Genomic DNA, 14,053 nt, shown 5'->3' with positions numbered 1-14,053 from the left:
GTTCTTGTTTCGACAGTCGTTAATGTAACAAACTTTGTCTTCCGGAATTCGAGTTTACTATGTACATGTTGTTTTTCTTTCAATTGTTAATGCACGAGTGTAACATACTGGAAAATTGGGATTGTACTTCTATTAGTAATCTTTTCAATCTACCAAACCGATTATTAGTTTTCTATTTCTTTCTGACGAAATGTAAAATAATAAAAACAACAGAGGCGACAATACCAGCAACCGTCACCACAAGCAAAACGAGAGTCCACAAGGCAGCACACCATGGTCGATACAATAGACGTCCAGTCCTCAGATCATAAAAGTTATGACCATGAGGGCAACATCCAGCATTGGCTCCACATCGGTAGCAAAACGAATGTCCACATCTGCCATATATCAAGTAACTAGTACTGTTAATACATAGAATTTAAAATCTCATGCATGCTTAAGAATACATACATGATGAAATTCTAAAGAGATGATACCTGCATTGTACAGTTGCGCATCCTTCAGAAAGTTCAATCATGTTTTGACACTTGGTGCATTGTCGCCACATGTTCTTATTGGCTAGAGCTTCTAGCTTTGAATCGTTTGCTACAGAATTTGGATGCAAAATCTTGTAATTGTCGCACGATATGTTTTTATGCCATGTAACTTTGCAGTTGATGCAAAAGGGTTCACGGCATTTGACACATAATTTCCTAACTCCAGATTCTTCGGTAGATTTAATAATAGAGAGTTCCTTTACCGACATTAAAGCTGAGCACCTCGGGTTCGGGCAGTAAACTCTCTCCATTACCGGAATCAATTCCTCAATGATCCTCTGCTTCCAAATTTTTTTTAGTTCATCAGTCAAAAGGTTGACACAACTTTGATAACGCAGCTCAAGATGGCAGCCATCATGAGGACATGTAAGCCTATTTCCCTCGAGTAGTTTCGCCTCAATATATCGTTTCACACATTCGGAACAAAACCGATGACCACAAATATCAACAGAAAACATCTGAATAGCACTGATATTGTCATCGATACATATACTGCAAGTCTCTTTCGGAATAGGCATATCTATTCTGACCTCAGAAACTTTTCCTTCCATTGCTATGCCACTTGGTAGAGAAATTTTCGTTTAACGAATCCACGCTTTATGACCCATTAATGTATACCTAGGGCTACATATAAGAAAACAATAACACAAAACCATAAGGGAAACGAAATTTACAAAGAAAACAGGAAGAAAGAAGATAACTAATCCAAATCAGATTTGATTGGGCTGATCTTTTTATCTCCCTAACCTGCGAGGCTGCGGCTCCGCTCTTATGCTCTCTTCGCGGCAACTTAAACTATTATATACAACCTGTTGAATTATATACAAAGCTACATATAAGAAAAAAATAAAACTAAATATAATAAACTAAATCATAAAAATAATATCAACCAATCGTGAGTCGCCACATATCTTTAGAAATTTTACTAAGAAAGAGCACTTATTTAGAAATTTTAAGGATTGAATCTTTAGTTTTTGGTAGGGTCCACTGATTATTTAATTATTTTTTCTTAAGGATTCACTTTTAAGGATTCCAATTGCGGGTGTTCTTATAAATTTATATTCTTTAAATTAATATATACTAAAAATTTTTATATAATAATATAATTTTATAATTTCAAATTGAGTTTTTGGTTTAATTAATATATCAATAAATTAATATCTCTATAAATTAATAAAAAAATTATAGTTTTGGTGTAATTCCAACATTAATAATTATTAATTTATAGAGGTTATAAAACACAACTCATTTTTATTATCAAATTGCAATTACATTCAAAGCTTTATATCATTTAGAGGAATACTCTAAACCCTATTTTGATTAGAGAAGAGCATCGTCTTCATCAAAAGACCTTCTTGGTACGCCCAGAGTATCAACTTTGATAAGAATCTATCGATTTTATAAGTTTTTATCGAGCTCTTGTGAGATCTTTTGTTACATAAGTTTTCGCTCTTTTGGTAAATGTTCCTTTTTTTAATGATAAAATGAAAATTATCGTAGAGAATTTTTCATAATAAAGTCTAAATTTAATAAATCTTATTAAATATAAATCAAAATTTTTTTATTTCTGCACATGGGTGCATGAAAACATTTAGGACACAGTATGTAGATGATAAGAACGGCAAGTGTTCTCCCTGTCATTCATCAAAATGTTGACCCAACTTTTCACACCCTACAAAAACGCCTCAACGTTTCACTATTTCACAGGTCTACGCTCCGTTGTTTTTTGTTTCTAGACCTTTTCGTCTTCAACGTCAAATCTGGCTTCTCTTCATCGCTTCCCATTCGTTCTTCCATCTCTTCCCGATCCTCTCCGATCGTCTGCTCAAATTCATCTCCGAGCTTTCTCCTCGATTCGAAAAATCGGTAAAAACCCAAAGCGATGTACAGCAATTTCAAGGAACAAGCGATCGAGTACGTGAAGCAAGCCGTACAAGAAGACAATGCCGGGAACTACAACAAGGCCTTCCCTCTCTACATGAACGCGCTCGAGTACTTCAAAACGCATCTCAAGTACGAGAAGAACCCCAAGATCAGAGAAGCCATCACCCAGAAATTCACCGAGTACCTCCGCCGCGCGGAGGAGATCCGCGCCGTTCTCGACGAAGGCGGATCGGGGCCCGGACCTAACGGCGACGCGGCGGTGGCGACGAGGCCGAAGAGTAAGCCGAAAGATGGAGGAGGAGAAGGTGGGGAGGACGCGGAGCAGTCGAAGCTCAGAGCTGGGTTGAACTCTGCGATTGTGAGGGAGAAGCCTAACATTAAGTGGACGGATGTTGCTGGGCTCGAAAGCGCTAAGCAGGCTTTGCAGGAAGCTGTGATTTTGCCTGTCAAGTTCCCACAGTTCTTCACCGGTGAGGAGTGTGAAAAGAGATGTCTTTTATGAAGTGTGTTTTGTTGATTGATTTGTTTTTTTTTTTTAGGAAAGAGGAGGCCATGGAGAGCTTTTCTGCTGTATGGCCCGCCTGGAACAGGGAAGTCCTACTTGGCTAAAGCTGTTGCTACTGAAGCTGACTCCACCTTCTTTAGGTAACTCATTTTATGATGATGATGATTGTGGAAGATCTTAGCTCTCTTCCTCGTGGATTTGAATAGGTACTAAGAGATGTAGGTGGTGGTGGTATTGTTCTGATTATGCTCTTGAATTACTCTCTAGCTATGGTTTTTTAATGGGTTTTTGATCTCAGAGAGGATTCCTTTTGCTGCAAAGGTTTCTTCTTGTTTATCTCTATCCTGCCATATAGTTATTCTAGTCTAGGCTATCTATGCATGTTATCCTAAAAGCATCTGCAGCTGGATTTTGGAAAGCTTCTGTGGTAGAATCTAACTTTTCTATAGGAGAACAAACAAATGTTGTTTTGGTTAGGCAAGCGTGCAGGTCCTTAGTTGTAAGGGTGCCACAGAGTCTTGGTTTACTGTTTCCAAGCTAGCATCTTTGTGCTGGGGTATTGGGTTTTGAGTCATAGCTGCTGGGTGTGTACGTTATGTTTGTTGTTTTTTCGATCTTCATCTTGCTTTTACAGTGTGTATACTTGGAAGTTGGAAACATGTTATGACAAAAAAAGTTGTTTCCTTTTTACCTCCCAACCCTCAGCGTGTCTTCATCAGACCTGGTCTCCAAGTGGATGGGTGAAAGTGAGAAGCTGGTATCAAACCTTTTCGAAATGGCCCGTGAAAGTTCTCCCTCGATTATTTTCGTTGATGAGATAGATTCGTTGTGTGGTCAACGTGGAGAAGGGAACGAGAGTGAAGCTTCAAGACGTATCAAAACAGAGCTTCTTGTGCAGATGCAGGTTGGAAAGCTTATCACATCTTAACACTCTGTCATTCAATTTTAGTTGAAACATTTCCTCTCTTTATTTATCATCTCTTTTTCTTTCAGGGTGTTGGACATAGTGATGATAAAGTACTTGTGCTCGCAGCAACCAATACACCTTATGCTCTTGATCAGGTGAAAAAGTCATAAGAGTGAGTTGGTTCTATATTTTATTTCCCAGTAACAAAAATACTGATATGTTGTTTTTTCAGGCTATTAGGCGACGTTTTGATAAGCGTATCTATATTCCTCTCCCAGAAGCCAAGGCTAGGCAGCACATGTTCAAAGTATATAAATTTTCATTAGCTTCGAGTTTCTCGATTTAAATTATTCAAGAAAAGCATGATCCGTTTACTAATGATATGTGTATTTTATGCAGGTGCATTTGGGAGACACACCTCATAATTTAACTGAATCTGATTTTGAATATTTGGGGCTCAAGACAGAAGGGTTTTCTGGTTCAGATGTTTCCGTTTGTGTACGTAGCTTGGCCCTAGTGATTTATTGTTTTTCCACAGTTTGTCTCAGAAGTAGTTTTTAGATAGATGAGCCTTTATCTTGACAACCTTTCTGATTGTTGCAGGTAAAAGATGTCCTTTTTGAGCCTGTTCGCAAAACTCAAGATGCAATGTTCTTTTTCAAGTCACCTGATGGTACATGGATGCCATGTGGACCGAGGCAGCCTGGAGCTATCCAAACCACAATGCAAGATTTAGCAGCTAAAGGCCTTGCCGAAAAGGTACCCTATCAAAAGTTTAGCAGTGCATAAGTCTGCACTACTCTTCAGTGAATTTCGTTCATCTGATTTTCCTTTAACTAAAGACTAATTTGTTTATTTTACAGATTATTCCACCACCGATCACAAGAACCGATTTCGAGAAGGTACTTGCCAGACAGAGGCCAACAGTGAGCAAATCCGACCTTGACGTCCATGAGAGATTCACACAGGAGTTTGGAGAAGAAGGTTAATAGATTTGTCATTCCATCAAATACCTCTCAGTATCATTAGTCTCTTCACTTTCTCCTTATGTATGTACTGAGAAGTAAACAAATCTCAAACCCATGTTTGATTTGATTCCAAAACATTTCATTTGCTTTATTTCTCGAAATGTGTAAAAAATGTTCTAAATGCTTAAACAATGATTTTCTTATTTATTATTGTCACCAAAAGACCCTACATGAACAAGCTCCATCGCTACTAAAGTGATGGAAATCTATTTGTTGCATCTCTAACTACTCTTATTTCAATCTTTGCAATCAATATGGTAAAAGCATGACAATCTCCACAAACCCTTTTCTGTATCGATCAACCCAAAATCAATAGCTACTCTCTCACTGCGGTGGGCAAGAATAGCTTCTTTATGCTCATCATCAATGTCCTGAAGCACATAACTTGTATCTAGCTCATACCCTATATCCTTCAGCCGTGTACTCAAATCTTCTAGCTTCGAATAGATCTGAGCTTTGAGAGGTGATAGTTGACAGTTTCCTGATACTAAAAAAAACAGAAACTCAGCTCCAATCCAATCTACTTCTTATGTTTGTTTGTTTTTCCGTCAAAATAGGGTATAAGATGTCTCTGTCTTTAATTGGTCAATTTCTTTGATTTCGTGGAGATGGAACTACTGGGTTTTCTAGTTTTGTGCTTCAGTTAAGACTAGGCAAAAAATAACTTTATTGAATATGCTCGAATCAAGTCAAAAAATGAAAACACACACTATTCAGAAAATAAAGTAAAGGGCTGGTTGAATCATATTCGATCTGGATTATGTTATGTTAGAGTAATGGAAACGATTCAAACATGAATCGACAAAAACTGTATGAAGAAATCTCCACAGAATGAAACATGCATCATTACTTCGGTACAGTTTCCATAGTGAGGCTAAGATAGACAAACTCACAGAAACAGGAACATAAATAAGAGGGACGGACATTGGACATGTTTCACGAAAGAAATCAACATGAAAACCTATAAACTCTGAACAATAAGGAAATCAACATGTCGGACTAGAGAAACACTGTCAGTAACGTACGGTTGTTTTAATAGATTGTTGCAGAGCTTGCTTAGAGGAAAGAAGACGATACATTTATCTAGAGTCAAAACATTTTAAATATCATAATAGAGATACAATATAAAGGTTTCATAGAATACATTCATTATCTTTGAAAAAAACATGTCATATTTTTCGCAAGAGAATAATAACTGGAAAAAAACATGCTTCAAAATTATATGAAACGTGTAACAAGCTCTTATCTTCGTTCTTTCTCGAATTGATTAGGGTATCGGGTTTACTTGTCTTTCATTTGGTGTATTTCTTTGATTTCGTGGAGGTGGAGCTATTGGGTATTTGGGTGGGTCTTATTATGTTCATGTGTAATATGCAGGTCTTCTTGTTTTGTGATGTAGAGTTTTTTTTTTGTGGAGTTAAGATTAAGAAAAAATAACTTTATTCAATATGCTCGAATCAAGTGTCTCCACAACGATTGAAATAAATAAAACACACACGCACTATAGGGAAATAAACTTAAGAACTAAAACGATAAAGAAAAAAAACCCTTATAATTAAGGTAATCTCAAAAAAAAAAGGAAAACGAGTTCTTCTTAAGTGCTGTTCGTTTGGTTGCCGCCGATACCTGCGGCAGCGGCAGCGTCAACATTCTGCGTCAACTCTTGTTCGTTTCGTTGACGCCGGTTTCTGCGTCTGACGCCGCGTCCGAACGCCGCGTCCTGCGGCTGACGCCGATAAAACCTGCGGTCGCGGCATAAAACCTGCGGCCAACAACGTAATTTACTATTTTACCCTTATTATATTTTAGTATTTACAAAAAAACTAACCTAAATTTGACGCAGCCGCACTGAAGATCTCGCGAGTTTGACGCAGCTCCATCTTCTCTCTCGATCTCCATTTCTAGAATCAGTGAAGATCTCGAGAGCTTCCTCCATCTCGTGCTCTCTCCATCTCAAGCTCTCTCTCCATCTCGTGCTCTCTCTCCGTCACGAGCTCTCTCTCCATCTCGGGCTCTCTCTCCGTCACGAGCTCTCTCCATCTAGGGCTCCCTCTCCGTCACGAGCTCTTTCCATCTCGGGCTCTCTCTCTTCTCCGAAGAAAACCCATTTCCGATCTCATCTCGAAGCTCTCTCTCCATCTCAAGCTCTCTCTCCATCTCGGGCTCTCTCTCCGTCACGAGCTCTCTCCATCTCGCACTCTCTCTCTTCTCCGAAGAAAACCCATCTCCGATCTCATCTCGAAGCTCTCTTCTCCGAGCTCATCTCATCTCCAAGCTCTCTCTTCTCCTTTTCTCGTTGAGGTACGTTTGATGCTAGTGAAATAGAGTTTCCACATTCTGATTATTTGAATCTCTGATGATTGTTTGATGCGTGAGTGTTTGTGTGATATATCTTGTCTTTAAAGATTTATACTTGAAGATTTGTGTGTTTGCGAGACTTGTGTGTTTGGAACTTTTTGATACTTGAAAATTAAAGATTTTATTTCTCATTTTGATTAACTTTTCAATACTCTTGTTTCTCATTTTGGCTTACAGAATCCTTCACATCTCTTTCAGAGGATAGCCAGAGACTTTTCATCCGTCTTTACACACGAAAAGGTAATCTACTCTGTTAGTTATCTACCTTTTTGAATGATTTGTGCCTGAGTGAATACTGGTTTAACAGTTAAGCTTGTTACGGTTTATGAGTTTAGTTCCAGCAGTGGAGGAGGTTTGTTCTGTTATTGTGCCTGAGTGAATACTGGTTTAACAATTAAGTCTTGATTTTTTGACTGAGAAAAAAAATGCATTGTTGATTGTTGGTTGAAAGAACTGATTCAACTGCTCTACTCAGCTATATAACGCTAGATTTTGCATTGGAAACCATGGTTTATATCTGTGGTGCCTGCATCTTTTTTTTTTGTCTCATCTTACTGAACGTGTTATCTACCCTTTTGAATAAACATTCTGTGATTATTTATGGAGTAGATTAGAATAGTGTTAAACTTTTGTAGAATGTTATGTGGATTGTTGTCTCAGTGGTAGTGTTTGGGTTAATTGAAACTTTTGATACTTTTGTAAATTGTTTGAGTTATGGGACCGTTCTTGCTTGAGACACATTGAAACACATTGCTTATTCTTTCTATTTTTTTTTGCAGGACTCAGACCCTCTCAAGCTCACTCTCTCAAGCTCAGAACCTCTCAAGCTCACTCTCTACCACTGTTTTAGTTGATGATTTAATTTTTTTTTTTTTGCTTATAACTTTGATTGTCATTTAAATGTGATATTTATTTAAGACTTGATGTAATATTTAGCTTTCGTTTATGATAAATATTTTGAAGTATTATTTTGTTTCTAATTTAGCTTATGATGTATGAAAAAAAATTATTACATTTGTATAATTTACATTTGTATAATTGACCAAAAAATTATTACCAAGTAAACATAATATTTTAATGGATGTAAATATATTTAAACTACATTTGATTTATTTAAATACAATTTTACAAAAAATTTAAAATAAATCTGAAAAAATGAAAATAGCCGCAGCGTCTCTCAAACGAACAACCCAAAAATCTGCTTCTTGCGGCAGCGTCGGCGTCGACTTCAACTTCCTGCGTCTTCTAAACGAACAATAATCGGCGGCAGCGTCTGCGGCAGCGGCAGCGTCAGCGTCTGCGAAACGAACAACAACTGTCCTCATTGACGCTGCCGCTGCCGCTGACGCAGACGCTGCCGCCGCCGCCGAAACCTGCGGCAACCAAACGAACAGGGCTTTAGTGATGGGGTTGGGGTCTGAAGGACTGTAGCCACTTGATGAGGCGGTCCAAAGGTGACAACTGCATCTTCTTCGGACCACCTCTGGTTAGTGGTCGCACCAACACTCGAAGCTTAAGCCCATCCTCACAATGACCAGTCCTCGAGGTTATGAAATAGTGGATTCCTGGTTTTGTTAGCCTTACGAGGTCTTGTCCCGAATAGTGCACGGCAACAGGAGAAGAAGTGTCGCAAGATTTGAACTCAAGATCACCGCTGACTTCTAAGACGTCGTCGACTTCGTAGTTGTAGTAGAAAAGAAGATTGTCTCCCACGTGAAACTGTTTCTGCTCACTCCACTTGGCATAGAAGTCACTTTCGTCAGGAACCCTCCATTCTTGGGAGTCACCGACCTTGAAGTCTTTTGCGAACGGAAGGATCTTTCTCGGTGGTGGTGGAGGAATCTGATGGTATTGGACGACAAAAACGACGAGCTTCTGTCCGGCTACGCATTGAGAATGATTTGAGTTGATGAAGAAGTGATAACCTGGTTCCGTGAGAGTCACGAGATCGTGGCCCGTTTTGTAGACAGCTTGAGGAGAAGCAGAGTTGCAGAATTGGTATTCCAAAGCACTGGAAACTCGAGTGACGTCGTTGACGTTGCCATCGTATTCAAAGAGCAGAGAATCCCCCACCTGGAATTCCTTACGCCTAGCCCAAGCGTAATAGGTGCCGCCCTTCGCTCTCCATCCCTCTGAGTCTCCGACTTGGTAAATTTTTGCCGAGCAACAACATCCCATTAGAACCATCACAAGCACGAAGCATAAGATTCTTGCTGTTGTTGCCATTATCAATAGAAGACGGAGAGGAAATTAGAAAGATAATCCAAAAAGAAAACTTTAGGAAGACCAATGAAGTTGATGCTGAGTATGTGAGTAAGATAAAACAAGACCTTAACTCTCTATATATATAAGCTTTGCGGAACCTAATCCTTGCCGCTTAAGGATTTTACTTTAATATGAACTAGGATAAGACCTACGCCTTGCGCATGGTGAATTTATTTATATATATTATCGATAATTTTTTTATATATTGGATCATTTTATTTATACATATATAATATTTTTTTGTTGTTATTATATAATTTTTTTCCGATGACCGGATCAATTTTTATTAAAAATTATGGAATTAAACTATAATTAATAAATCATGGGTTGATCGGATTGGACATTAAGCAAATTATGACACAAAATTTTTATTTTTTCCACCGAACACATTCTTGAAAAAATTCAACAGTATTATTTTCACAGTTGAATTACTTTGACATTTATCTTCCATATGGTTTTGAAAGGTCTCAGATCAACCATCGAATTGATACATGTCATTTTAATGTTTTTAATCGTATTCTTAAGGAAAACTAACATTTTTGTAATTTAAAGTGGTTTTAAAAAATTCAAAATATAACATATAAGAAAAAAATCTAATATATAAGAAAAGTATAACATATAAGGTTTACTCATTTTTGTAATATAAAGTCGTTTTACGAATTTAAAATATAACATATAAGTCTCCTCATTTTTGTAATTTAAAGTCATTTTAGAAAATTCAAAATATAACATATGAGAAAAAAATCTAACTTTTTATTATATGGTTAATGTCATTGTTTATTGTTTTTTAATAATAAAAATTTAAACAAAAATTCAGAAGGATGTAAAAATTGTTATCAAATCTTTATTATTCATAATCATTAATTGTCATATTTATGTTAATCACATTAGGTAATTTCGTAGTTTTTATTTAAGGAAATAATACACTCTTCTTATATTTTAGATTAATATAATGTTTTCTAGTAATTAAATTTTGAACCAACATTTTTTCAATATTAATTTTTAAGCTGTCACGTAAGTTAAATTATTATCCTAATTAAATGACACCGAATCAGAGTCTTTTTTAATTAGTACAAACTTAGAGTTATAAATTTTTAAATGATTTTCAATTAATATACATACATGAGAAACTAAAACAGCTTGTTATATAACTACTGAGATATTTGATCGGATTAGCATAAGCAATATTTAATAGCCTTGGCCGCAAATTCTCAATTGATACGCCCTCACATATAAGCTCTATATATTATTTAGTTTCCATTAGTTCCTTAAACTTAATTAATAGTCTTGGCTACAAAGTCTCCCACTACGATGAATTTCCATAGGTTAATGTGTTAGTTTATAAAATATATTAATAATATATTGCCTTGGCCACAAAAACTTAACAAACATATTTTATGGATCTCACACGATTATTAATATTTCCATGGGCAGCTTTCCCTTGAAGAAAAATGAGAAATAAAAAAAATTGATTAAATTCGTTTAACATAAATACCAAAACTGGTAATGATGATTTAACATAACCCTAAATTAGTTTGTGATATGAACCGGTTAAATTGTAGAGCAGTACTTTTTGAATCACATGAAACTCAAAAGTAATCTGCCGTTTTTATATACCTCACTTACAGTAATAATTACATGATTTTAGAACAAAAATTCTCTAGAACCAACTGAAGAAGGACTCCCCAACCATTGTTTTACAAAAAAAAAGGACCCCCCAACCATTCATGCAAACAGACATAGTTATGACCCTTTAAACAATATCTTAGTACAGATTATAAAGTTTTTTATCAAGTGACTTAATTTTTCTGGTAAACCATGTTTGCTACATATACAATATAATTAATAAAGTGGATATGAGAAAATCAGGAAGATTAACTGAAACTTGTGTAGCATAGTTCTATTACAGTGGTGAATGTTCTTATTAATCAAGGTAGATAATATTAACTGACGATAATGTTCTGACGATAATGTTCCTGTCAATAATTTTTGTAAGTGATGTAGGTCTGTTTATTTTCGTACATAATGCATAGAAAATTACATGTTCTATTTTCTACAAACTTGAAGTAAAATGAGAACATTTGATATTTATTCCCTATAAAATGTATTCGTAGACGTTATTAAATAGTTATGCTTACATGATAAGAAAAACATACACAATAAATAATACTGATTGATTACACTATGGTTTTACATAGCATAGGCGCACCTGCCGTCTTATTTTTAGACTATGTATATGTGAATGTCAAAAATTGTATTTCGCTAGGGAGTTAATTTATAAACTATGCTATTTCTTAATGTGTTATAATTCTGCCACGTCAGATTTTAGAAGGCTTAAACAACTGCCACATAGGATGGGGTCTTTTTTTAATTTTTACAAAATTCAGGTTATAACTTTTTAAAAGATCCTCAATTAATATATAGGGGATTTTGATTATTTTAATCATGTTTGTTATATTGTATGTTTTGTTTTTTCCTTTTTCGGAAAAAAAAACAAAGCTTAAAGATCTTTCTAATCCTTTTCTAATTATGTTTGTGTTGAATTTTCATTAAGCTGAGTTGGTTATTCTAATAACTGTTTTGGACTGTATTTGCTTTCTTTATTCCTTTTTCTAATCAAATTTGCTTTCTTTTTTCCTTTTTTTTAAACTTTGAGTCACCTAGCGTAATGTATAATATATTTTACTAAAATATAGTCAATATTTGTATCTACTGTTAATACATCATAATAAAATCATTTAATTAATTATTTAATATGGTATATTTGATTATTTACATTAATCAATCAAATATACAAAAAATTATTAAAAACGCATCAATTAATTTGCAATTAGTAATATAATATTATTAGAAATTAATGTTATTTAAAATTTCACTAAAAAATAAATAAAAATATATGCTATTTTTATAAATTTTATAATTAGTCCTCATTATATTAAAATAAAAAATAATATATAAATTCAATCTAAAAATTATATCAAATTACTAAATTTTCCTATTTTATCTTCAATGATTTAATTTAAATATATGTTTCTCAATTTCATATGAAACTATACAAATATCCATTCTACCTCGCTGTGACATCTTTTGTTTTTATTAGGGATGGCACTTCCGTTCGGTTTGGTTAATTCAGTTTTAGAATTTTCCAACTGAAATTAACAATAATTAGTTTGGTTTGGTTCTGTTTCAATTAAATTTGGTTTGTGTTTCGGTTTGGTTTAATCGGATTCCTTTGTAAAGAGGTGTGAGATAAAATTACAAATCAGTCTTTTCCCGCTTTGTCGGATTGTACCTAGTCACCTAATTACTTCTTGTTTTATGCATGTGGAGCTAAATTGCCCTATTTTCAAATAGTATCAAAATAAACGCTTCTCCACTAGTTGTATTGAGCCCATATAAAGTCTTGGAAAATAATTGGGCCTAATGAAAGTGTACCGGTAATATAGAACCGGGCACATTGACAGAGAGAAGAGAACAAACGCCCTAAAACCCTAACTGTATATAAATAAACCACTTTCCTTATTACCTCATTTCCTCTTCGTCGCCGTCTACGAAAACTCTACAGCTCCTCCTCCGATATTCATTCAATAACTTCCGCAGTAACCTCCTCATATCCTTCTTCTTGAACTACATTCTATTGAGCTTATTTCTTACTTGTGTGTTCTCAGAAAATGAAGGTTGTCGCTGCGTTCTTACTCGCCGTTTTGAGCGGGAAAGCTTCTCCAACCAGTGCCGATATCAAGGACATCCTTGGATCAGGTTCGTGCTTCAGTTTTTGTGAATAGAGAGTTCGATGCGTGAGAAGTTTTGTAATGAGAATGTGTATAGTCAGTTCATTGAATAAGTAATTAGGTCTGTAATGAGAATGTGTTCAGTGGGTTAATTGATTTAGTAATTAGTTTTTGGGATTGATTGTTATGGGAGAAGAACAAGTAATGGAATGTGACATTTGTTTTATGTTTCATTTTGCAGTTGGGGCTGAAACAGAAGATGCTCAGATTGAGCTTTTGTTGAAGGAAGTTAAAGGGAAAGACTGTGCTGAGCTAATTGCTGTCGGAAGGGAGAAGCTAGCTTCTGTCCCGTGCGGCGGTGGTGGTGTTGCGATGGCTTCTGCTCCATCTGCTGGCGGTGGAGGAGGTGCTGCTCCTGCTGCTGAGGCCAAGAAGGAAGAGAAGAAAGAAGAGAAGGAAGAATCCGATGATGTAAGTTTCACTTCCTTTCTAGCTCAAGTTTTACAACATTATTTAGTGAAATTTTGACGGCTCACTCTCTGTTGTTTTCTTGCAGGACATGGGTTTCAGTCTATTCGAGTAAGCCGGTATTACTTGGCTTCTATTTTTTGTCTTCACCTTTTGAATTTTTTTTGTTGTTGCTTCTTAGTTTGTACTCGATCAGTGTCTAAACATTCCTGAAATTCTCAAGAGATTTTTACACAAATATAATCCGCATTGTTATTTCAAGTTATTGCTTTTTAACTTCAGCATTTACATATTAAAGATCCTCACTAATTATTTATAGAAAACCAACTACTTTAGATTTCTGATCTATGCACCCAAAAGAAACTTAATAC

General features: G+C 35.6%; 4 protein-coding genes across 4 annotated transcripts; 2 read left to right on the top strand and 2 right to left on the bottom strand.

Moving 5' to 3' along the window:
- Positions 1-150: 150 nt before the first annotated feature.
- On the bottom strand, positions 151-1,275 carry LOC106441291 (E3 ubiquitin-protein ligase RSL1). The gene is made up of 2 exons (XM_013883124.3): positions 477-1,275; positions 151-377 (listed from the first exon to the last, which is right to left on the bottom strand). The coding sequence occupies exons 1-2, from the start codon at positions 1,085-1,087 to the stop codon at positions 173-175; spliced, it is 816 nt and encodes a 271-aa protein (XP_013738578.3). The 5' UTR covers positions 1,088-1,275; the 3' UTR covers positions 151-172.
- A 1,004-nt stretch (positions 1,276-2,279) lies between these two features.
- Positions 2,280-5,007, top strand: LOC106438421 (protein SUPPRESSOR OF K(+) TRANSPORT GROWTH DEFECT 1). Its single transcript, XM_013879570.3, has 8 exons — positions 2,280-2,890; positions 2,960-3,065; positions 3,631-3,829; positions 3,919-3,987; positions 4,065-4,139; positions 4,232-4,330; positions 4,436-4,591; positions 4,696-5,007. The coding sequence occupies exons 1-8, from the start codon at positions 2,419-2,421 to the stop codon at positions 4,819-4,821; spliced, it is 1,302 nt and encodes a 433-aa protein (XP_013735024.2). The 5' UTR covers positions 2,280-2,418; the 3' UTR covers positions 4,822-5,007.
- A 3,022-nt stretch (positions 5,008-8,029) lies between these two features.
- Positions 8,030-9,577, bottom strand: LOC106441956 (early nodulin-55-2-like). The gene has a single exon (XM_022717572.2). The coding sequence runs from the start codon at positions 9,442-9,444 to the stop codon at positions 8,617-8,619; it is 828 nt and encodes a 275-aa protein (XP_022573293.1). The 5' UTR covers positions 9,445-9,577; the 3' UTR covers positions 8,030-8,616.
- Positions 9,578-12,931: 3,354 nt separating this feature from the next.
- On the top strand, positions 12,932-13,943 carry LOC106443722 (60S acidic ribosomal protein P2-1). Its single transcript, XM_013885273.3, has 4 exons — positions 12,932-13,082; positions 13,152-13,242; positions 13,456-13,685; positions 13,771-13,943. Exons 2-4 carry the CDS (start codon positions 13,155-13,157, stop codon positions 13,795-13,797), a joined length of 345 nt encoding a protein of 114 aa, XP_013740727.1. The 5' UTR covers positions 12,932-13,082; positions 13,152-13,154; the 3' UTR covers positions 13,798-13,943.
- Positions 13,944-14,053: the final 110 nt, after the last annotated feature.

The sequence above is a fragment of the Brassica napus genome, chromosome A3 (genome assembly GCF_020379485.1).
Source record: "Brassica napus cultivar Da-Ae chromosome A3, Da-Ae, whole genome shotgun sequence".
Classification (NCBI taxonomy): domain Eukaryota; kingdom Viridiplantae; phylum Streptophyta; class Magnoliopsida; order Brassicales; family Brassicaceae; genus Brassica; species Brassica napus.
This window is presented reverse-complemented; position numbering and strand designations above follow the sequence as displayed.

Coding starts and splice junctions, on each gene's coding strand:
- LOC106438421 (XM_013879570.3), top strand. CDS start 2,419: ATGTACAGCAATTTCAAGGAACAAGCGATCGAGTACGTGAAGCAAGCC. Junction 3,066..3,630: donor GCTGACTCCACCTTCTTTAG/GTAACTCATTTT, acceptor CCCAACCCTCAG/CGTGTCTTCATCAGACCTGG. Junction 4,592..4,695: donor CTAAAGGCCTTGCCGAAAAG/GTACCCTATCAA, acceptor TTTATTTTACAG/ATTATTCCACCACCGATCAC.
- LOC106441291 (XM_013883124.3), bottom strand. CDS start 1,087: ATGGAAGGAAAAGTTTCTGAGGTCAGAATAGATATGCCTATTCCGAAA. Junction 378..476: donor TGCGCAACTGTACAATGCAG/GTATCATCTCTT, acceptor GATATATGGCAG/ATGTGGACATTCGTTTTGCT.
- LOC106443722 (XM_013885273.3), top strand. CDS start 13,155: ATGAAGGTTGTCGCTGCGTTCTTACTCGCCGTTTTGAGCGGGAAAGCT. Junction 13,243..13,455: donor CAAGGACATCCTTGGATCAG/GTTCGTGCTTCA, acceptor TTCATTTTGCAG/TTGGGGCTGAAACAGAAGAT. Junction 13,686..13,770: donor AGAAGGAAGAATCCGATGAT/GTAAGTTTCACT, acceptor GTTTTCTTGCAG/GACATGGGTTTCAGTCTATT.
- LOC106441956 (XM_022717572.2), bottom strand. CDS start 9,444: ATGGCAACAACAGCAAGAATCTTATGCTTCGTGCTTGTGATGGTTCTA.